The 24,622-nt window shown below is 39.4% G+C and overlaps 1 protein-coding gene across 1 annotated transcript in view; it reads left to right on the top strand.

Annotated features, from left to right (window-relative positions):
• Positions 1-14,076: 14,076 nt before the first annotated feature.
• Positions 14,077-24,622, top strand: part of LOC139708369 (EF-hand calcium-binding domain-containing protein 4B-like) — a 28,341-nt gene continuing 17,795 nt past the window's right edge. The window contains exons 1-8 of the mRNA XM_071620358.1: positions 14,077-14,336; positions 15,377-15,524; positions 16,238-16,384; positions 17,359-17,449; positions 18,123-18,218; positions 19,004-19,075; positions 21,695-21,810; positions 24,187-24,258. Coding sequence (XP_071476459.1) covers positions 14,084-14,336; positions 15,377-15,524; positions 16,238-16,384; positions 17,359-17,449; positions 18,123-18,218; positions 19,004-19,075; positions 21,695-21,810; positions 24,187-24,258 — 995 coding nt within the window. The 5' untranslated portion in view covers positions 14,077-14,083. The remainder of the gene's footprint in view (positions 14,337-15,376; positions 15,525-16,237; positions 16,385-17,358; positions 17,450-18,122; positions 18,219-19,003; positions 19,076-21,694; positions 21,811-24,186; positions 24,259-24,622) is intronic.

The following is a 24,622-nucleotide window of genomic DNA, read 5'->3' as shown; positions in this document are numbered from 1 at the left end:
TATCAACAAATCAATTCACAAATGATTCCTTTTTGTTCCTTCTCAAGGAAATGATCCATAAACAAGGCACTTGAGTTTACCAAATATTTATTTGCAAAATGTATTTTTTTTTTTGGGGGGGGGGTAATATTATTGTCGACAAAAACATGAAAATAAATTTGCAAGCCAGTTAATGCTTTTTCAGGTTGTTGTTGACCAGTAAATAATGTGTATTTTCTGTTCCGACCAGTACAAAAATGGGGAGGAAAAATGGATATTTACTGATCCGACAGAGACAGGTTGGACCGGCAAAAAAAAAAAAAAAAAAAAAAAAAAAAAAAATGGGTTAGTGTGCAGCCCTGCTTTATCCAACTTCCAAGATTTGGTGATGAAACCAAAGCAAGCACTCTTGCCAAACTCAGTTGGCATCATTAGGAAGGTGTCATTCTGTTTCACTGCGTTCTCGATAATTTCTATTTGCTCCACTTTGAACTTAATTCTTTTTGCATCCTCCTCTACTTCACTTAGAGCATCTTTGAACTCCATGATACCTACGGTATTGGTACGAACAGGTGTCCTTTATTAAATGAGACCGAGAACGAGCAACGTTGTACATATGGCAGATGACGTAAAATATGAATATTCATTTGCGCATGCGCAGATCAGTATATTTACGTGATACGTTCAAGACGGCGAACGGACAGTATCTCGAGTAGACGGTCTCAAAGATGACTATTTATCTTGTTTTCGGAGGTAATGGTGAGAAATACATAGTCGTTTCTATTGTTCAACAATAATGGTTTTATATCATGTGGCTTTTCGTGGCGAATCCAAGTGTCCTTTTGAGCGGTGAGTTGTTTACGTGTTGCAGTGCATTTGAGTGCTTCCTAAAATTGCATGGGTTGCTTCGGGGCGCTGTTACTGTGTTACAGCGCCCCGCGACGGGGTTACCCCGTCCCCTGACGCGTTTGTAATGACTGATCATACGAGCATGCAATGAAAACAGTGCATTTCAACTGATAAGCAGATGCTTTGAATTGATTGTGGACTCACAAATATCTTGTTTAAGTTAACTTTAGTTAAATTAATTCTTACACATAGATCTAGTCTAACACATCTCGGTCAAAAGATTGAAGAGGCCAGAGGCAGAGCTGAGCCTACTGAGGGATGTAACCATTTTGCGGCATTTATTATTTCATAGCCGATAGGGGAAAAAACCCACAAAAACTCAGTAATATAATATACTCTAGACTAGATCTACTATCTAGTAACCAATGGTAACTGACTCAGCTCATGTAAGCCTTAAGTTTGGGATAGAGACCTGTATGTAAATGAGAAACTCACAGTTTATACTACAGTGTCAGTGTTTCTATGTGTGTAAATCTTGGCCTTTTTACTCTGTCTCTGGGGTTTTTTAATGCCTATGCTACGACTACATTATGGTGGATCAGTTGTGATTGGATAGGATGAGATCGCTCAATATTGAAAGGTGAAGGTTTGAGAAGGGATAAGGTGAGGAGTTGAATTTGAGATGCAACGACGACAAAAGTGGAGTGCCAGGTAATTTACTGGTTGGTTGACAAAGTGAAGTACAAACTCCTAACATATCCCGGGTGTTGATAGCCATTCTTCCTGTCTGTCATCCTATATTATTTATTAACTGTGCCCTATCAGTTTCCATGGCCAGTTCCTGTGAGGCCTAATGTGCCAGCGTCAAATGTTCTAAAAAATAAGCCTGGTATTCAGTAGTTTTCAATTATCAAAACATATTACACACTAGCACTTGGTACCATCTAATTTTGATACATTTGAAGCACAAATTTTGACTGTGAATACATTTTTTTTTTTCTTTCTCTGCAACGAAACAATCCCCAAGAATTTAAGTCCATCCAAGTGCTGGTCAATCCAGTGCCATGCCAGAATACCGTGGTTAAGCTTTTAAACTGTGAAGGGCCACTCCCCACAAAAACTCATTAAAAAAAGTACCACGGTTCAACCTCCCATGCCATATTTCGTCCACACTTAAGCATAGGTGTCTACATGTAGCCGGCGGTCAAAGTTTGGACAGCATTATGGTTGAATTATGGGCGGCTTGATTTATAGGAGTTCTAGACCCACTTGTAATGAGTTACGAATGTCATGAAGACGAACAGCCAGATTTCGTTGTCAAGGGCATCATTGAGCATTTAGTGAAATGACCATCCAGCATGGCTGAATCTTGTGGTTAGAAAAAACAGTAAAGCAAAAACGTACCACAGTATTTGTCAGTAGGGTGGTAAATTTCAGCTCAAAAATAAATAGATAAATAAATGAAATGAAATAAAACCACAGCAATGCATGACACTCAAGTGTAGCAAATAAAAAGTAAAAGTCATGTGACTTTTGATACGTTAAGATTACAGTTTGTAAGAAGAAATTTGCAACACGATGTATATCACAAGTCACAGGTTCCAGTGATTTTTGTCATTATTATTGCAGAATCTGTCTACTGATGTAATGTGGTTCAGTGTATAAAGCCATCTACAAGTACATTACACATTACAACAGATACTTTTATATAGCGATATCAGAGTACAATCTTGTGATTTGTCTTGTGGCTGTCTCCATAGATTCCTGAAACATCCTGATACATTTGTTTTTGAAAGTAACTTCATTGTTGCTGCTCACACTACCACACTTTACAGGACCCTAGTAGTTGTTTTCAGTGCATTGATCACCTGTACATCTATGATCTCCATTTTGACCAGTGTTAGCATTGTCAATTGATAAAGGTGTACATAGTCTGTATACGATTGATTCATTGATTGCAGAAGCTGCTGTAGCTCAGTGAATATTTAAGACCAGAGAATTATCTATCACAATGTCCGTGGTTCAAGTTCAAGTTCCCTGGCTGCAAACAGGGTATCGTTTCGTAAAAGTTGTCAGCCCTCGCTGACAATCACCATAGTAACAGTCAGTGACCAGAGCTTCTCGGCCAATCAAAACCAAGGATTTTATTGAAATTGTCAGAGACTGACTACTGTCATGACACGGTGCCCCTAATCATGCACTAACCTCATTGCGTGGTCCTTTAATGGGGACTTCGGTTTGTCATGTACTGTAAAAGTGGTTATTTTCGCGCGAGTAATTTTTCGCGCTTGGCTGGGCAAGATGAGTTTTGCATGTTTTTAATGCCGTCTAATCAAGACGTGTTAGTGGAACATATGACTTATAAAAATATTCACATGTTTTTATTTTCTCACTGACTTCTGATCGTACGAAATGTGCGAAAATTTCAACACCGCAAAGATTTCCACTTTTACAGTTAGTTACCTGCCCAAACATTGAATGCTTCCTCAGCAGTCACATTAATTTAAAAAAAAAAATCAATCTTTAAATGGGAAATTTTCCATGCGGAACAAATCAAGAGAAACTTTTATGACTAGGTATCTGCATGTTACTGAACAATCTTGGCAGTTATCCAGAAAGAGAGAAAGACGGAGAGAGAGAGAGAGAGAGAGAGAGAGAGAGAGAGAGAGAGTTAGATACTACATTATACTGTATGCATGCTAGAAAATGGAAATGTTCACATTTATGAGGTTTTTTTTTTATGGGGGGGGGGTTGTGCTCATTTGAGTATTTTAAATCAATTTCTGTAATTTTTTATTACGTGGAATTTGAGATCAAATGTTTTAACATACAAGCAAAAATATGTGATACTAAATAGGAAAAAAACAAACAAACAATCCATATATTCCATAATACATTCTGTACATCACAAACTTTTTTATATATATAATAGGGATAAATGTGTGCAATTTGCTTGACAAATGAGTTTGGGTAAATCTGGTTTAAGATTTGAGTGATACTTATGAAAAGGTTGAAACCCCACTTGAGTCTTTTTCCAATTTGGAAGTTTTGGGGTAAAAAAGATGACTTCCTTTCAGCAAGGCAATCTTAATCTGTAAATTTCAGTGTCAGTGTCAGTGCATCATATTGCAATGAATAAAACCATGAATGTACTATATTTGGAAAAAAACAAAAACAAAAGACATCTCATCTGGGGGATCTTGGCCATAATAGTGAAAAAATCATAAATCACAGAGAATATCTAATTGAATTGGAACTGATTTTGAGACAAAAAGGAAATGTAAGTGATTCCCTGTGTTTGAAGTTCCTTAGCTTTGTTTTGTTTGTTTTTCTTGGGGGGGGGGGGGGCGAGAGGAGAGCATTTCAAATCGTCCCTACACATTTGTACCTTGACAGTAGAAAATCCATTTCCATCCTGACATGGGAATATCAATATCTGTCAGAATTTGATGACTACCACTAAAGGGCATAAATTGCTCTAGCCTATTTGGCATAGCAGGATAAGTTTATTTAAATGTCATTAAAGATGAGTAAATGTGAAAAAAAAACATAATACAAAAGAACAAAGAATATATTGTGACACCCTGGTTATTAGGTCATGGATGCTCCCTCTTGGAATAGATACATCGTGCAAACAAGTTATTAGACTCTGTAGTAGTTAAGTCCCTCTGCAAGTAAATGATAACAAATTAAATCAGACTGATAATGAGACTAGACTTCTTGTGTTCTGCAAACATTTGTTCAGGGCTCCACTTCATCGCTGCTGCCTCACACACCCTGGTAATTAAACACCATTTTGTGTTTTTCCTTCTGGCATGACAGATGGCCCGCGTGTTGTGAATTGAAGAGGAAGAGAGAGAGAAAAGAAGAAAATAATTCAGGACTTGGAATAGCAGACCCAACATGTGTAACGCAATCTCAGCGTCGGGTCTGTTCAACGTGTCACGGCGGCGGACAGTGGACGATCATGCCATAAGGCCGTTTGGTACCCTCTGATGTTGCAGCTTCACCACATCTTTGTCGGGAGAGGTCTTCCTAGCATCATATTGTGATTCTGTACATCAATTGGAGCTTCTTCTTTCAAGAGGTAAGCACCAGTGTGTGAAATCCTGTAATGTAATGTGTCTTTTTTTAATACAAAGTTTGTGATTTTTTTACACTCACTAAGTTCCAGACAAAAGATTTGTGTGGTTTGGTGTGGTATCCCTTTTCTGTAATTTTACCATGTTTCAGGAGGTACAGCAAATTCTTTTCTAAATATTAGCCTTTTGTCGTTAAAGTCAAAACATGGTTCTCAGAAGGGCTCAAAATTTATTTTCCACCATTTTGGGTCTTGCTTACAATAACATCAGAATGGTCTACCAAGAAACTTACCAGGCTGACACGATTTCCCAGGATGGTGAGTTGTTTTGGAGTAGTTTGAGATCAAAAAAGTAGAATAATTTTAATCTTAATAGTACCAGTACATGACTTTTATTCCAGAAGGGCCCTCCCCGTCCAGCATTGTTGGGTGGCAGAATGACATTATGTGATGATCCATTGTGATATTTTGATGTGTCTTTGCTTTCTGCAATGTAAGTGTAGTTGTGCTCATTGAATGAGTATCAATTTCACTTCCATTGCAGTAACACGAATAATGGTGTTTACTATTTCTTCGTAGTTGGTACATGGTTTCTCGGTGGTACTACAGAGAACTGGTCTGACTCTTAGATCATGGCGGTGTTTAAAGGGATGGTGTAGGTTTGGTTGAAATTGGGGGATTCAGATTTTAACATTTTGGAGATAATTATAAACCACTTAAGAAATATTAAAAAGCATACAATTCTAAGAGGAGTTCAAAGTTTGTTTGATGAAAATTGCTTTGAAATGACTGAGATATCCAAAATCAAAGCAAAACAAATGGTCCTAATGACAGGTTGGTCCCACCTTTCTTAGAACTTCTTTGTATTTGGATTTCTACATGTATCTCAGCCATTTCAAAACCGATTTTCATCAAATAAACTTTGAATTCCTCTTCGAATCGTATGCTCTCTCATACTGTACTAGAGGTTTCATAAGAGGTTTCTCATTAAATCTCACAAAAAAAGCTGGAAACCTGAAGCCCACTCTCAACCAAAACTATACCATCCCTTTAACCCAATGAGGACGGTTTGATTTTGCTATAACATGCATAATTTCCCATAGACGCCTGCCCGAGTATACTCAGGACTCGTCCTCAACGGGTTAAGAATCAAGTGATGAGGGTCAGGGAAGGAAAAGGGTTGAGTGTCACAGAGTTGGCTTATATTTTAGAGTTCAAAATGTGGAATGCAAATCTAACATGATGTCATCCAAGTTTGTATATCAACTCTCATTGTGCTCGATCTATTGGCCAATTGACACCTCTGCTGAATGACTTCCTCTACCAGTTGGCACTGATGCCTGGAAACTAATCACTTATGAATAGAAACTACTAGTATTTCATCCGATTAATTGCTATTTTGTCGCCACGTCCTTCCTGTATGACCGAGGCATATTGTCACTTGTGGGATGGCCAAGTTACGATTTGATTCAAGTTTGGAAAAAATGATGTGTCTGGTAGTAAAAACATATCAGGGCAATTACCCCCCAAAGACAATTACCCCCCTCCCCCGGCTAAATACTGGTTAGTGATAAGGTTAGAGTAAAGATTAGGATTACAATTTGTAGGTTTAGGGTTGTAGTTTGAGTTAGGGTAAGGATTAGGTTTGGGATTAGGATTAGGGTTAGGGTCAGGGGAAGGGTCTGGGGTAGTTGTCCAAGGAGTAATAGGCGTCTTATAGAACCAGTGAAATATTATGGCCAGTCACAGCTAAGTGATGGGACATGTAAAGGGTTACTGTCTGTAAAAGTGGAAATATTTTGCGTTTGGCCTGGTGGGATGAATTTTGCACGCTTTTAACCTGTTGAGGACGGTTTGATTTTGCTACAACACGCATTTCCCATAGACACCTGCCCGAGTATACTCAGGACTCGTCCTCAACGGGTTAATATCATGGATGACAGGACTGCACACTAACCAATTTTTTTTTTTTTTTTTTTTCTACTGGTCCAACCTGTCCCTGTCAGCAGACCAGCTGGTGAAAACCCAGTTTTTCCATTTTTTACTGGTCCAAACCTGAGATTTACTAATCCTGTTCTTTTTCATTTTGCTGGCCCCAACAATGTAATTTCTGTGTTTGCGTGTGTGTGTGTGTGTGTGTGTGTGTGTGTGTGTGTGTTTTGGGGGGTTGTTTGTTTGTTGTTGTTTTTTGCTGGGCATGTCGAACCAGTAAATTTTGCAATTCCTGAAAAGTGCCAAATGTTAAGTGTTGATGGACGGTCACAGTGATTGAGCGAGCACTTCAAAATGTTATTCAGCTCGCTGCTGCCATGGCTGTTGAGGGTTTTGACAGCTAATAATGGTTAACAGTTAACATGTCTGCATTAAAGACAGCAAATTCACTCAAGCTACAGAACCAGCAAATATGAAAGAAACTACAAAAATAGCAGTCTTACTACTATGATATATCACAGATACTTGTATCTTCCTGGAAGTCAGATAGGATCTACTGATATTGCGTATGACAAGCGAAAAAGTTTGCATCCATTTGTTTTTTTCCACCAGTCTGATGTTGTTCGAATGTGCGAGAATTTTCACCCTGCAAAAATCTCCACTTTCTCAGTAATTTATGTGATCAATCAGCTAGTCTAGTGGTATCATGCATGCTGAATGACAGTGACGGTTCTATACCTTTAGAAATATCATGGTTAATACATGTAATTCAAACATCAATGATTTGGGCATAACCACCAAGTACTTGTTCTGTTCACACACAGTCGAAAACTTAACTGTCGATGATTAGCTCCACAAGTTGTGAATTCACGACGGGGGTTCACAGGCGTACCTAAACTTTATGATAAAACTTCGAGCGAATCCCTCTCAATGATTATACCGAAAGTGCAGAGTCTTCGCTACGACCTTATGCCCAAACAAAATAGCATGAAAGAGAAGGGAGGTCCATGCTAACTCACAAGCTCGTTGATTATTGTGTCCACACGGAGTATACGAGTGGGGACCCCCCCGGCTCGTGGATAGAGCATAGTCACTATTATAGATGTCTTGTGGTTCTAATCATCAACTAAACTTTAAGATTGCTATTCTTTCGAGTGCGTCCACATGGCACTAAATTACAAGCTAATCCTCGAGAGTTAAGTTTTCGACCTAAACTTAAAAGTTTAGGAACAGCATGTGAACATAGCTACTGTAACAGGCAAGCAAGGTTCGAACAACTTTCAAACAACTGTCAAAATGTAGTTAGCATTGCATCCTCTTGTATAAAGCTATTAGAATTGACCTCATCGTTTCCTTCATTAAAGAGAGAAAAATCCACACGGCTGTATTCTAGGAATGTATTGTGTGTGTGTAGAAACTCGGTCACCTGTAGTTAATTCTACCCTGTATGAAGTTGAATGCCATTTTAACACACACAAGTACACAAGCACACGTATTTATGCAAACATGGACTCGTGTTGAAACGCCAACACGCATTCATTGCCAGCCGTGCGTGTCAAATCTAGTTCTTCTGTGTTCACAGTTCGCTAGGATCCACCGGAATGCTCATTGTACTGTTTCCTCCGCTCTTTTCCATATAACGGGCAGAAATATGAAGAGGATTGCTCTGCTAATACAGGAAATATACTGTATATGTCTGCTGAAAAACACAATGTGTCACAGTACACTTGTATTTGAATGTTTTATAACTGTGTATGTAATATGTAGACATGTGCAATTTACGCCTTTGAATGTGGCACTTTAACAACAACAAAAAATGATTTAATGCTGATAACATTCATCAATGATTTAGATTAGGGGTGATGATAATGATAAATGAGAACTTCATTGATTGTTACTGAGTAAGTTGAAACCATTTGACAACAGGAATGCCAGTCTTCAGGCAAAGACCTAGATTCAGGCCCTGATAGTGTCAAAGTTCAGGATTTTTCATATACAGAGTATCCTCATGTAGTATGTATTGCAGACCCTCTCCTTTTATTCTAACTGGTATCCCTGTTGATAGTGATCCTGCAAATTAAAGACAGTGAGAATGATTGAAAAATATGGTGGTAGTAAATATAAATCATAATGATTATGTTGTATTGAAGTAGTCAGGAGAAGAGAATGCAGAGGAAATTTATGATGACATTTGATGACATCAACTTCGAGCAACTGATATTGTGATTCATAAATCGCTAGATTTCTGGGCCTTCAAAATGATAGTCAATGCTTTAAACAGGGCTTGACACTAATGGTGGCCCGGTGGCCCAGGGCCACCAAAAACGCACGTTGGGCCACCAAAATTTCAGAAATGAAGAATTTGGTGGCCTGATCGGGCCACCAAAAAAGGTCGGATGTTTGCCTGTGGGCAACCAAAAATAAAAGTTAGTATGGAGCCCTGCTTTAAACATTTACAGTACTCGTATGTATACAATCGAATTAGCATCATATGTAGTTTATTTGTTGTATTTTTATATCAGTACATAAAGTGCAATACAAGCAAAATACACTATGGTTTAATGCCCTACCCTACCCATCTGCAGACACTGGTGTTATATATATTGTTTCTTTTCACAGGTGTATTTTTTGTAGGTCATTTGATCTTGTCAAATGGACATCACAAAGACTTTACTTATCTCTGAATAGGGTTTTTGAGTAAGACCTGAAGTTGGAAGGATCTCCAGCTCTTGTGACCTTGTCATGGTATCAGGGCAGCATCCTGCCTTCTGTAATGAGGTCAAACATTTTGTTATATTGCATGCCAGTCACTAGATGGCAATGTTTGTTTGGAGGGATTAATTACTGGCAGGCTGTTGCTGGGATGCAACCTCTGCATGTGATATTTACATTTAATGTCCCACTGCTGTTGACTTCAGTACAGTTTATTGCACCTCAGCATGCAAATAGATTTTTATATCTCTCCACCGTGGTAATTCACTGGGAATACCATAAAATAGAGATTTACATTTCCTCATCACCTATAAAGAGTCACTACGTTGTATGTGACTGTTAGTGGTGTCAATCTTTTCTTTACTTCTAATTTTGTTTGCAGATGAATCCAGCGAGGACGTAGCAGAGGCAAGAACACAACAGGTGCCAGTGATATCCACCTCATGTGTGTGCTTGGCTGTCTCTTCTTCACAGATTCCATAAATCGTATGCCTCTGGATTGTAGAGGAAATTTTTGTTTACTACAGTACATCCACATACTTCGGCAGCTTTTTTAGTGAATTGGAGGAAGAACAATTACCAGAGGTCAGAGCTGGTATCCGTAATGCTCACCAAGCCCAAAACTAGTTCTTTCTGAAGGTTTTTCCAGCTAGTCAGTGCAGCACTTTACAGGAACGTTTAATGTGTGGGAAACAGCATTTCATGAAGACTTCATTTTTGAAGAACCCGTCAGTATTGAAATGAAAGAGATCCTTGTCGGAAGCATTTTTAACACGTTAAAGGATTTAGAGGAGATCTAACATTTCAGTACCCAGCTCTGGCCGCTCATTCCTGCGGAGCACAGCTATTGCGAGTGAATGTTTTGTAGCTGACTTTTGAGCTCGAGCTAGATCATAATTATTGGGACAGATCACCATCAGACAACACTGGATCCAACCACCCTTTCCTCAAAAGGTGCAGCTGTTGTGGAAAAAAAGAAAAGAAACAACTACCATGTAAACAACCCTTGAGCATTGTGTCATACAGACACAAATTACAAGCAAACAGAATTTAGCCTCGTTTCCATATTTTTGAGGTTGTTATTGCTGTTGTTGTTGTTTTGCTCTGAAGGTGATGTTACCTCGCTTGTCTCTCTATTTTTCACTGCCATGCTGTACACTTCATGCAGAGGCAGCCTCGCGATAATAAAAGCACAGTTTGATGCGCGACTGGAGTCGCAAAGGGTTGTCATTGAATGGGACGAGCGGAAGGAACGGACAGTACTTTACACCTGCCTCAACACAGCGCATCAATCATCCCCCAAATAATCAATACCCTCGGATTCAGGAATTTTAGTTGGTGTTTTTCTCCCCACTTTTCTTTTTTCTTGTTTTTAAAATACTTTTTTGTTGTGTTAAATGACCGTGGAGCCGGCATTGGAAAAACAGAAGACCAGTGCGACCTTGGATGGGAATTAGAGTGAATGCAGATTTTTCAGTTCACTTCGTTTGCAAAGTCTGTGAGCTGGCTGCAGCAAAGACCCACACAAAACTAGGAAAACATACAAGGGTACTCCAGTAAACAGTATCTGCAGCTAACTTGTGCGGCATGTATGATTTCATCATCAGTATTTTGATTTTTGGAAAGATTACAGCAGTGTCGACGTGAGGTTCTGGATGCCGTTTAGCTTTGAAATTTTAGCGAGACTTTGAATACTGCCGAATCTTGGGATGTATACCACTGATGACTTGTACTTCTGCCCATCTGTGTCTGTGCCAGTGTTGTGGTTAAGGTTTTCATCTTGAAAAAGAGATAGTAGCTTTTCCGCCAGCGTAAGACTCTTGGACAGTGTCTGAAGAAGGAAAATAACCAAGCACAGGTAATGTGAATTCTTAAGAAAAAAAACACAAACAAACAAGCAAGCAAACAAATCTATTAAAAAAAAAAAAGAAGAGAAAACCCCAAAGTGTCAACTGACATCCATTCTACATATCACTGTGACTGAATACAAGACTAGGCTGTGACTGGGGAGCTTCAAGCAAGGCCAGAACTAGATGGCACAAATTTATTCTCTGAACATTTTGTGAGTTTTTGTCCAATTTTTTGGCGTAAGATATCCAGACTTTTTTTGCCAATGCCTTCTGAATACCATTAGAAAATTTGTGTGGCTTTTGATAGAAGCTTGGCATTGTATGAGGATTTTCTATATGTATCATTGAACTTCTGCATTTTAAAATGCACTATTGAGTTTATACCAAAAAGAGTGCTCCAAACTTGAACTTGATAAACTAGTGCCTTACTATAAACTGAGCTTTATGTGTGAGACATAAGGTCAGTTAATGTGCTTCCATTCCATGACAGTTTACAGTACTACAGTGTGTTTTAGCATATCTGTAAAACGTTCCAGCAAAGCCAAAGTCTTCATAAATGTGTTAAATCAATCATGTACAGTAAAGTAATGGCAAGGAGAGAGTGTGTAAGACAAAAGTGTTTTTGATGTTTAAATGAGTGAATATTGAGTGTGCACCGCGACTTCACAGAGCTGACAGTAATACAAGTATATCGGACTGTGCTGCCAAGGTTTCTTCCTTCAGATGACCAGATGACAGTAGTGTGCTCTGTGTCCAGAAGTGGTTGGTATGTTTCTGCCGTAGACTTGATTCTTGCCTGACTTTCACCACTAACAAACAGGGTCACAGAACATATATGTTTAATATTTTCATGAAAGTTTGTTTTCTTGAATAAGTGATGAAGGGAAAAGTGAATATTAAGTGAGCTATCAATGCTAGCTATAAAATGTTGTATATAAACCAGATGGTATGATATGATACTTGCACTCAATGCTCAGTTGTTAAAAGCTAAGTTTTGGAGATATTCTATGGTTCAAGGTACAAGTTTATTTAAGAACTGAAAAAAAAAAAGCTGCACCCAATGAACCCCGTCTGTGCTTCATTGTAGCTAGTAAACATTGGCTTCAACTGGAAAGAATTTATGGATTGCTTTGACGTCATCAACACGTCAGTATCAATTGAGTGATTTGTAAAAGAGAGTCTTTAGTCATTTTGGATTTACACCGCAGGCCCCTTTTGACACAATTTGACACAAGTGATATATTGATGGATAGTATTTCTGTATAAAGCTTTGATCTCATGAAGCAGTGCAAAGGTAGACGGGTAATAACAACCTTGTAACGTTACATTGATATTTGATACTTGGAGTCATATTTTAATTGTTGCAAGGAAATATAGAATGTATGAATCATAGCTTGCAGCTACTTTTTGTATAAGGAAATTCATTTGTTTCCCTCTTAATCAAATATTGCTCTTGCCAGATTAGCGTCTAGTCTTTGTTAAATCACAGTTTACAAGGATCCACATGTACGAACATAGATAAGTGTTCGAATGTTGCTAATCATGTGGTTGTTTAATCTTCGTGAACTTTGAAACCTTTAATGATTTCATTCAGGCAGTGATTACCAGCGTCAGCTGCTTCAGGAATCTTTTTTTTTTTTTTTTTCGAGTGTTTTATAAATCTCATTTCAAGATTTCCAGTTCATTGTGGAGAGGAGATTGTGAAGATTAACAAGTGCTTGGTTCGGCTCTTTAGTTCAGCGAAAGATATGCATGGAACCGCTCTTGCTGATGATAGGAACTCAAGAACAGATGTTGTTGTTTTGTTAAAGGGGATAATTCATTATTCATGCTATGTATCTGTAAAGCCATGAGGGTGACACTAGGAACGGTGGACACCAACCTCTCTTCATTGTCTGTTACATGTTGAGACTTTGTTCAGTTAGAGAGGATTACATCAAGATTGTTTGCTACGTTGTAATACTGAAGAGAAGCTGGTGGTGTTTCACTGTATATGTAGGTCAGAGAAAGAGAGGAGAGAGAAACCATATGTCTGTATTTGCTCATGAAACCTACAAGGCAAACATAGATCTGCATGTTGCCATTATTACTAGTGGACTTACAAAAAAATTACTGGCTTGCTCCAAAGTACCCTGCGTGTACATTTGTGCTGCTTTGCATGGATTTGTAACTCATCTTGGATGGACAGATATTTCTGATGTGACATTCTTTTGAATTGTACGAAGCAGTTGGACAATCTGAAAACTTGTCAGCAAGGTGACCGCATCTTCGCAAGGAAAGTAAAAAGTGGGAAACACCAGGCAAGTGGGATCTCAGAGTTGTGGCTTTGCATGGGATCTATGGAGCATTAAACCTTGTGCATCACTGCAGCAATTTGCAAACACCTGGTGTTTGTAGCATTTGCGGCAGGGGCATTTTATGGCTGCTGAGCTCGCACAGCTGTTGTACTCCCGCGAGTATCAATCGAAAATTACATGCAGCGGATCGACGAATGGGAGGAATTGATATTGAATTAGTGTGAGCACTGTATTGCATGCTACAATGCGAGACTTTAGCAGTGCTTTAGTGTATACCATTGTGTTCAGCAAGACAAACTTTGATACAGTGCAAGAGTTTTGCTCTCATTTTTGTTGAAAAGAAGAAGAGATAGAGAGTGTGAGAGAGAAACGCTTCCATCGAGATGGATCACACCTACGAGGGCGCAGAAGGCCCGTTCACCTCGCCGGATGACATCAAGTCCATCGTGGCGCAGAAGGCCCGCGAGCTCTTCCTTGTCTGCGACGTCGAGCAGAAGGGCTTCGTCAGCAAGCGGGACATGCAGCGGCTGGTCAGCGAACTGCCCCTGCAGCCAGACCAGCTGGAGGAGGTCTTCGACTCGCTGGACGACGACAAGAACGGATACTTGACCCTCGAGGAGTTTACCGAAGGCTTTGGTGAGTCGACTGGTTGGTCAGTGTAACAACAAATGTAGCAGCTTTGCATATTCACATCAGTGGCATATATCATTTTATCCCTTTACCTTATATCAGCAAGAGAGAGGGAATTGAAATCATACTGTATACATCATATATGTAGCAACTTTGTACAAATTTTTACAACTTCCTACAAATCGAGACTTCCGTACAATTTTGTGAGTAGTTAAATTTGTGATCTTGGAGTACAGTAATGAATGGACAAACATATGTGTGCCTGTCACATTTATTACAGGATCAGATCTATTAAATGTTGTTGCTTGTATTTAAATTTGCAAAAGCACCAGACTCGCCAAATTTGCAACAATTACAAAAAAAAACCTTGCAAAATAAATGACTTATAATACAGGTGAAAGAAAACATCTTTTCTATTCCTGCCTTTGATTTCATATAGGGGTACACTGCCATCAGAAATGAATATCAGCGACATCAATTGGTGCTGAAGAAATGAAATTTGTCATATTTCTAATAAGCCAGGAGGTGGTTTCTCAGTTTAACCTGGGAGATCATGTCAATTATAAAGAAAAAAAAAACAACAACACTGTCTGAAAATTTAGTTTTCAACTGATTTTCTCCCCACTACAATTCCCCTTACTGAAGACTAGAACCCTCATGTACAAACCCTCCTCCAACACCCCCTGCAATACCCCACCCCCAACTGCCTAGATATTGTTTGACAATGCCATCTGGTATTGGATTAACACATATACTTAATGTAGCTCAAACAGGATGCATTTAGTAGATGAGAGGGCATGGTAATAAATTGTAATGTATTGTGCTAAAAAAAGAAAGCAAACAAAGATACACCAGGAATTTCTTTTATTGGGGTATTGGACAAAAATACAATAAAAGACTTATTACCGCAAGTGTTTCATTGTACATATACCAGATTTATAGCATATCCTGTGTATTGACAAATTAAAGTATTTATTGTATACTAATCTATATTCATACAAAACTTGATTAATAGATGTATCTATTTTCCATTTCTTCCCACTCAGGTGGATTCCTTGGCCTCAACCATGGCCCCATCGGTCATGATGAAGCTGATGACGCCGGCGAGTTCGGCGACGACCACGACCAAGACTACCTGGATAGGGAGTACGAACTGGCCATGAACAGTATCGGAGCCACTGGGGCCATCGCTGAGTGAGTCAAGAGATGGACTCCAGTGCACTTTAATAGGCCCGAATTCACAAAGGTGGTTTAAACCTAGACCATGGTACAAGTTTAGACCATGGTCTAAAATAAGCGTGATAATAGGCATACCTTTGACATTCGTGTATTAATGCACATTTGTTACTGGACGTCTGTTGGCGTATGCAGTCTGTCAATCATATTTACGCAGAAGAAATTTGCATAAACCATGGGTGGAATTTGTACCACCTTCGTGAATTCGGACCTCAGTGTTCATCAAATCTTGTATGATTAACACGGATTGTTTGCAATCCAGCTACTTCACCCTTAACAGCAAAGGCTGTAATGAAAGAATCTCCATGGAAGTTGGTCCAAACATGCAAGATTATCCAGTTTTTACATTTTCGTCTCCTCCTTGAAGACAGATGACTGAACTCTTTCCAAACTTGCCCTGAATCATCAATGTTGGGAGTGGATTACAGTTTGTACAAATAGTGGTGCCCCCATGGGGCCTCTATGAGTAGGGCCCAAATACCCAACTTAGGAGCATAAATCCCTGAATCTCAAGATGGTTGAAATTGTTTGCCTTAGGTGAAGTGCCAAGAGGACACAGTGTACTGCTCAGTTGAATGTTAGACTTGCGAGTCTCTTATTTTGGTCAGAAAGGGGGAAAAATGCTTGCAGCTTCCAAATTTCTTATATTCCTTGTCTGCCTCCCTCTATAGGCACGATGCGGTCAAGGAACTGTGGAAGAAGCTCCACCAGGACGAACCAGGGATGGTTGGCCAGCTGGAAGACTTCATCCAACATGTCTGCACGGACATCCGCACTGCCCAGCTGAACACCGGCGAACTGGAGGCCGCCATGAAGAAGTGAGTTGTAGTGGTCAGTCGGTCACTCTGGTCGGTCATTCAGGATGAAGTCGTAAGTGTTTACAGGTTAATTTTCATGAAAGGAATCAAGATGGCTGCTGTTTTTTTCCCCCTAAAATCTGTCGCATGGATGTATTTCATATTTCAGACTATGTGTGCTGTGGTTTTTTGTACATTGGCAGGAAAATATGTGGGATTTTATGCACAAGTATTTCAGGGAACATATTCATTTTATGAGGACAGACTCTCATTTATGTAGGACAAGAGTTATTAGCTAGTTATGATAATTGTAGTACTTGTGGTAGTAGTAGGAATAATGAGAATAATAATGATAATAAGAATAAGAAGAATTAGCTAACTCCACTCACATATGTACAAGCCTCTAACAACTGTATCTGCCATCAATCTTTAAAATGTATACATTGGAAATCTCTTCGCATCTGTCTGTCTGTCTGTCTATGTCCATCTCTCTCTCTCTCTCACTGTCTCTCTGCCCATCTTTCTGTATGTCTGTCTTTCTGTTTGTCCATTTGTCAATACATGTATGTCTATTTGTCCATCTGCGTGTATGTCTATCTGTCTGTCTCTCTGTCTATCTCTTGATCTGTCTGTCTCTCTGTCTATCTCTTGATTTGTCTGTCTCTGTGTATCTCTTGATCTCTCAACTGTCTGTATGTCTGTTTCACTGTCTGTCTATCTGATTATAATACCTATGTCTGCCTGTCTATATGTCTGTATGTCTATCTCACTGTCTGTCTATCTGTTCATCTGTCTGTATTTCTATTTCTGTCTATCTATGTCCATCTGTTTCTATATCTTCCTCTCTCTGTCCATCTATCTCTCCATTTCGTCCATCTGTCTATACATGTACAAGTATGTCTATGTTGGTCTATCTGACCATATCTTTAACTCTGTCTGTCTATATAAAGTGTATGTATGTCTAAATCTCTGTCTGTCTGTCTGTCCGTCTGTAGCCGTGACTCCAGTCACCAGGAAGACATCAAGAACCTTTACGAGGAGATGGAGAGACAGATCAGGATGGAGCGGGAGAGAATCCTGGCGGAGGTGAGGACCAGGGTTGCCATGGCAACTGGATGGGAGATGGGCGTGTCTCCATGCTGGATACTTTCATCTCCTTCGGTGGCAAGACATTTGCTCCTGCGACAATTGCTCCGGTCTTATTTTCTCCAACGACTTAGGGTTAAGGTTTTGATAGGGTTTTAGTTTAAGTTTGATGTGAGGATTAGGATTAGGGTTATGTTTGTAGTTGGAAAGTATGTTTTGCTTAGCGTGCAGATATTTCGTGGGAGCAATAATTTGTCGCAGGAGCAAATGTCATGGAACCTGTCCGTCAGCATCTATGTTACACTTGACACAACTGATTTCTTAGATGTCACTCCCATCTCTATTTCCCATGACGGTGTATATCGAAGGACTGCTTTTTGTAGTTCTTTGTAGTTCATAGCTCACAGAGTCTGTTGTTGCAAAAGTTGTGTGGTGTTTTTTTTTAGCATTAACTCGTTGAAGACTAGTCCCGAGTATACTCGGACAGGTGTCTATGGGAATTGCGTGTGATAGCAAAATTAGCTTGTCCTCAACTGATTAGGGTTTGTTAAGGCTGATGGTAAAAGACTATGATAAATTCACAAAAACTCACAAGTCTTAACTTTTTAAAGAATGTAGTGGTCATTTATCCTTTATCATTGTTTCCTTTGTTAAATGGTCAAATTCTTTGCAGGAAAGAGAGAGGGAGAGAAGGGTCAAGGAGCAGCTGGAGACTGACCTTCGCACCAAAGATGACCAGCTGCATTCACTACTCAAGAAACAATCGGAGGTAAGAAGGCCCACTGGACACGCTCCAGTTAAGTTTGTGCTTATTCCTAGTGTGGAGATGTTGCCCCCTGTCCTGGACTCAAACTCGAAGGCATTAGATCAGTAGTCTGTGTTTCCATGACAACTCGTCCGTACCTGAACTTCAGCCAAATAAGTTAGGTTTGATCAGCCCATCCCACCTGCAAGGAAACTTGAAGCCTTTTCACATGCACCAAAAATTAACGGTTTCTGAAAATTGATATTTGCATTGCAATGCAAAAATCAGTCTGGCTTGGAATTTTATTTGAAAATGTTGGGATAATTTGCCTTGCATGACATGTGTGAACAGCATGCAAAAACTATTTTTGTAAATCCCATAACCAGCAGAGTGAATTTGTTTCTGTTGTTATTCCCATATGTGAATGGTTTTCACATTGGGATGCACACGGATATTGTAAAAGTGGAAATTTTCGTGGTGTTCAAATTTTTGTGCATTTCGCGCAACCAGAAACTAGCGCAAAAATAAAAGCACGCGAATATTTTTGCTTGCCATTTATGTTCCTGTGTGTGATGTCTTGATTCCGCGGAATTAAAAACACATGAAACTCTTCTTGCCCGGCCAAGCGCGAAAAATTAGTCGCACAAAAATATCCACTTTTACAGTACTTCCTGTGTGTTAATGCAGCTCTAGACAAACAAGCAAGTGGTGAATTGGTTTGGGAATCCTAGATACACACAAAGAGTTTTCACAATGTCATATCAATGTTAATGATCAACTAAAGCAGTGCTGTTTTCCTCTTTGTGCAGCTGGAGAGGAAGGTGTACGAGCTGAGTTTGATGGAGTCTGAGGTTAAGGAAGAGAATGAATCACTCCAGGAGGTGGGTTAAGGAAGAAATGAATTGAATTTAATTGACTTGAATTGAATTGAAATGAATTGAATTGAATTGAATTGAATTGAATTGAAATGAATTGAATTGAATTGAATTGAATTGAATTGAATTAAATTGAATTGAATTGAAATAAATTGAATTGACTTGACTTTAATTGACTTGAATTGAATTGAAATGAATTAAATTGAATTGAATGAAATCAATTGAAGTAAATAGAATAGAATAGGATAGAATTGAATTGAATATTAGAAATACAGCCAAGTGTCATGAATTTGGTGGGTCTGGAGATGGTTTGTACAGGAGGATGAAACCCAAATGTATATGAGTATTTAGTGAATGCAGGTACACATAATATGTAACAGACTTGATTAGCATTCATGCTGTTTTCTGGTACTTTTTATCCTGCATTCATGCATGTGTCCTTTGTTATGTATTATGCCATGTCAACGTGAACATAGATCAACTTCAACATTAGCAGAATATGTCAGTGAAGTTTGAGGAAAATTGGACAATCTGTTCAAAAGTTTTTTTACATTTTTCAAAGTTTTGATACAGCCATCACACTGGATGAGAAGACCCCACTTTGTAATATCATGTATGGAAAACAATATAACAATTAAGAAAACTCAAAATATTTTCATGTTTTCGTTTATGATTGTTAATCATTGACAAACCCTACTCTCAGTACTATTTGTGTGTTGTTGGTGTTGTTGTTTTTTTTACACCTCTGCCACAGAACTGGGTTATGAATCGATGTTGATTTGTTTATTTGTGTATATATGCAAAATAATTTTAAAAGATGTGGACGGATTTGGATGAAACTTGCAAGGAAAGTTGATAATGATGCACGGAACAGATGATTAAATTTTGGTAGTGGTCTGGGGATTTTTATGGATTTTTGAAGGATTTTTTAGCTCACCTGAGCCAAAGGCTCAAGTGAGCTATTGCGATCGCCCTTCGTCCGGCGTCCGTCGTGCGTCGTGCGTCGTGCGTCGTGCGTCGTCCGTCGTCCGTCGTCCGTCGTCCGTCGTCCGTCGTGCGTCGTGCGTAAACTTTTTACATTTTCATCTTCTTCTTGAAAACCCCAAGACCGATTTTCATCAAACTTGCCAGGTAGCATCCCTAGGGGGTTAGGAACTCAATTTGTTAAAATGGGCACCATGCCCCACCCAGGGGGCCCCCAGGGGGGCCCAAACCCCCCAAAATTAAGGAATCTGTAAAAATCTTCTTCTCTAGAACCAGAAGTGATAGAGCTAAGTTAATACTATGAGTTAGTACATTGATGACTGTAGTTTCAAGTTTGTTCATGGCAGAATCAGGGGTGCCCCCCTTGGGACCCAGGGGAGGGGGGTGGGGAAGGGTTCTAATGGGGCCTAAATTGTACATTTTCATCTTCTTCTTGAGAACCCCATGACCCATTTTCACCAAACTTGGCAGGTAGCATCCCTAGGGGGTTAGGAACTCAATTTGTTAAAATGGGCACCATGCCCCACCCAGGGGGCCCTCAGGGGGCCCAAGCCCCCCAAAATTAAGGATTCTGCAAAAATCTTCTTCTCTAGAACCAGAAGTGATAGTGCTTAGTTAATACTATGAGTTAGTACATTGATGACTGTAGTTTCAAGTTTGTTCATGGCAGAATCAGGGGTGCCCCCCTTGGGACCCAGGGGAGGGGGTGAGGAGGGGTCCTAATGGGGCCTAAATTGTACATTTTTATCGTCTTCTTGAGAACCCCATGACCCATTTTCACCAAACTTGGCAGGTAGCATCCCTAGGGGGTTAGGATCTCAATTTGTTAAAATGGGCACCATGCCCCACCCAGGGGGCCCCCAGGGGTCCCAAACCCCCCAAATGAAGGAATCTTTATAAATCTTCTCTAGAATCAGAAGTTATAGAGCTGAGATAATACTATGAGTGAGTACATTAATGACTGTAGTTTCAAGTTTGTTCATAGGAGATCCAGGGGTGCCCCTCTTGGGTAGGGGGGGGGGGGGGTGGTTGGAAGGGTCCAAATGGGGGCCTGAATTGTACATTTTCATCTTCTTCCTGAAAACCTCATGATGGATTTTTGTCAAACTTGGCAGGTAGCATCCCTAGGGGGTCAGGATCTCAATTTATCTAAATGGGCACCATGCCCCACCCAGAGGGCCCCAGGGGGCCCCAATCCCCCCAAATTAAGGAATCTTAAAAAAAATTGGGCCTTTATTGTACATTTTCATCTTCTACTTGAGAATGCCTGGTCAAATTTTGGTAGAGCTGTGAATAATTTAGGTTAGTGACTGCGTGAAAGGTGAACTTGCGATACTCAGGTGAGCGCTAGACCCGCGGGTCTCTTGTTAATTTTTTTTTGCCGATAGGGTGACTGAACTTAGGAGTTCAAGCTACGCATGTGCTCTAAGCACATGCTCTGCTTGGGCGAGGCGCCGCCGGCACTTAGCTGGAAGCTGATGACGTAAACAAAAGGCTTCTATATTTGGAAATTGGACGATTTTCAGCATGCATGTATGTGTGGAAGTGAACTGCTTGGCGGAGGTCTGTGCTCTTCAAGTGCTTTTCTAGTATTATTTTGTTTTGTTTTGTTTTGTTTTGTTTTGGTTTTTTTTCGCACAGAGGAATTATGATTTGGCAGAGAGACTGGACCAAACGGAGAGGAACCTGAAGGATTCCAAGAACTACCTCAAGGAGATCCAGGAGAGGATTCGCAAAGAGAAGAGGGAGAGGGCACAGTGAGTGGCAGAAGGGAGCTAGTAACCAACAGTAACTTAGGGGAAGAGGGAGAGGGCACAGTGAGTGGCAGAAGGGAGCTAGTAACCAACAGTAACTTAGGGGAAGAGAGAGAGGGCGCAGTGAGTGGCAGACAGTAACAGTTTCAGATGATGGGGTTGTTCTAGGGCACTTACCCCTGGACAATAACCCCAGACCCTTCCCCTGACCATAACCCTATAATCCTAATCCTGAATCTAATCCTAACCGTAACCCAAACTCGAACCCTAACCCTAACCCTAACCCTAACCCTAACCCTAACCCTAAACTTTACTTTAATCGTATCACTAACCAGTTTAGCCTGAGGGTAATTGTCCTTGGGGCTTAATTACCGTGATACGGATGGGTTTATTTATTTAGGGGAAGAGAGAGAGGGTACAGTGAGTGACAGAAGGGAGCAAGTAACCAACACTAACAGTTTGAGATGATGGGGTTTTAAAAGAGGGAAAGGACACAGTGAGTGGTAAAAGGAAGCAAGTGACTGACAGTAACAGCTTGAGTTGATGGGGTTTTTTAGTTTAGAAGAGGGAGAGGGCACAGTGGCAATTTGAATAATTTGGCATACTTTCCACTGTATGTCTACGTGTTTATATACATGTATACATAATCATATGTATGATTTTTATACATATATACATGTACACACATGTTCATACACATACACATATACACATACCAGGTATTCATAATCAGTTACACATATACATAATAATGAAGAGTTTTTTTTTTTTTTTTCAAAATAAGCTAAGCGCCATTTTTCAACATTTCAAAGTAAGTCCATCAGGTAGAGCAAAATTAAACCTTTCCAGTAATACCTCACTTGTGACATAAACAAGAAATATTCTCTAAGCTATGATGAAAATATCCTGTATTTTCTTATTATTTTCTTTGTTTTTAGCAGCTTCAATCACAAATATCTCAACTTAACAATTTGGAGTTAGCTCATTTTGCAGTGAAACTCTTCATATATATCATATACATATGATACATACTTATGTATACATTTACATATACATACAAACATACATATACATATTCATAGGTTTTGTGGTTTCACTGATAACATACGAGGCATGCATAACATTATGTATCCAGGATGGACAACTAGTGAAAGTGAATAGTAACTTTATCCCTGGCATTCAAACTGCACATCCAGCTGTAAGCAATGCAATTTTAAATTAAATGAATGGTTTTGCAGAAGAAAACACCTGTTGCAAAATGTGTTGGCAGTGCCAACATTTGACAGAAGGCAAAGTTTACTCTGGCCAGCCTCTTAAATGTCGCCACGGCAACAGACAATGAGGAAATTGATCGGCGCATTCTTTTGGGATGTGTCATCCATTGGTTACTGACATCACATGTGTATGCCAGATGCTTGTGTAGACATAGTTTCCTGGTGAGATCAGTGTGTAGTTTGCTGCTGCCCAAGAACTATTTTTGGTGTACTGTACCGATGTGTTTGTTTTATTGTTATGCAGTAACAAAGATGCGAACTGTTACATTTCTGCAGTGTTTTGTACTGTTTTTTTCCCCAAATATGTAATGCAGGTTTCATTGAAAATACTGTCTTCCCACATTGTATTAATACTGCACATGTCTTTTGTAGGAAAGGTAAAAATACATTTTTACACCAAAAATACACGTTTTCAGGCCCCAGAATACTGCAATGCTGTATTACATGGTTGGCATCCCTGCAGTGAATGAATAATATGTTACAACAGGATCATGTTTTCTTTTCTTTTCTTTCATTTTTTATGGAGGGGGGGGGGGGGGGGGAGGTTAGAGATGCTTAAAATGCAAGTCAATGGCATGTCCAAGTGAACTTTATAACCCTTTCTGTGCCAGGGAGTTTGGACAGTGTATACAATGCTTTGGGGTTTTCTGTGTAAATCAGAACTTAAAACTTACAAAGGGTTATTGACTACAGGCAAATCAGACAGAATGGTCAAAGTTTTGTCATAATTGGATGTAAAGTAGCATAGGTGTGGAATTTTGAAGTTATGTCTGAATTAATTCGATAATGATATTGGTCATAGCCACGTAGACAAATTAACTAAGGTGGTGATGTAATCAACTCACAGCTGTTCCTTATTGTGCTGAAAATCTGATGAAAAATACGATTTTTTGGTCAGTGATTTAGCTCCTACACCCCTTTCCCCCCAAAGTCATAATTTGCAGGGGGGGTTTTAAACAATACATCAATGGGAAGGATACAAGTTTTTCTCTTTCAGTTTGATGAAAAAAAAAAGAATTTTGGCAAAGATTTGTATGCAGGTCAATGGAAGACTGGAAGTCATGACATCACCATTCATTTTCTCATTTGTTTTGTTTTTATCCAGGAATAACGTGAGGGTGGCTCAAGGAATCATGCAGGAGAGAGAAAGCCTTTTTAACCAGCTTGATCATCTCAAGTAAGTCATTCTTTACTTTCTTACATATAATTCATTCAAAGAAGAGATATCATGAATGTTATTGACTTCTGAAGAATATTTTTAGTGAGTCAATATATATGAATGAAGATCAAGAAATAACGATAAAAGATAATGAAGGAAAGTTTAGTCATTTATCTTACTTTCACTTACTTTCATTTTGTTTTCCTTTTTGGAAAGTGTAAAGAGGAGACATTCATTCAAATGAAAATCCATACAAACAAAGAAAAGCCGAGACATTGAAAGCGACTCAAAATAAGATAATGATTAGGTAAAACAAGATTACGAAGATGAGACGTTACATCTTCATACTATGGCAAACAGACTTGGCTGAACCAGTCTCCCA

The sequence above is a fragment of the Diadema antillarum genome, unplaced genomic scaffold, assembly GCF_040938485.1.
Source record: "Diadema antillarum isolate AM-2024a unplaced genomic scaffold, OU_Dant_1.0 scf00000004, whole genome shotgun sequence".
Lineage (NCBI taxonomy): Eukaryota > Metazoa > Echinodermata > Echinoidea > Diadematoida > Diadematidae > Diadema > Diadema antillarum.
This window is presented reverse-complemented; position numbering and strand designations above follow the sequence as displayed.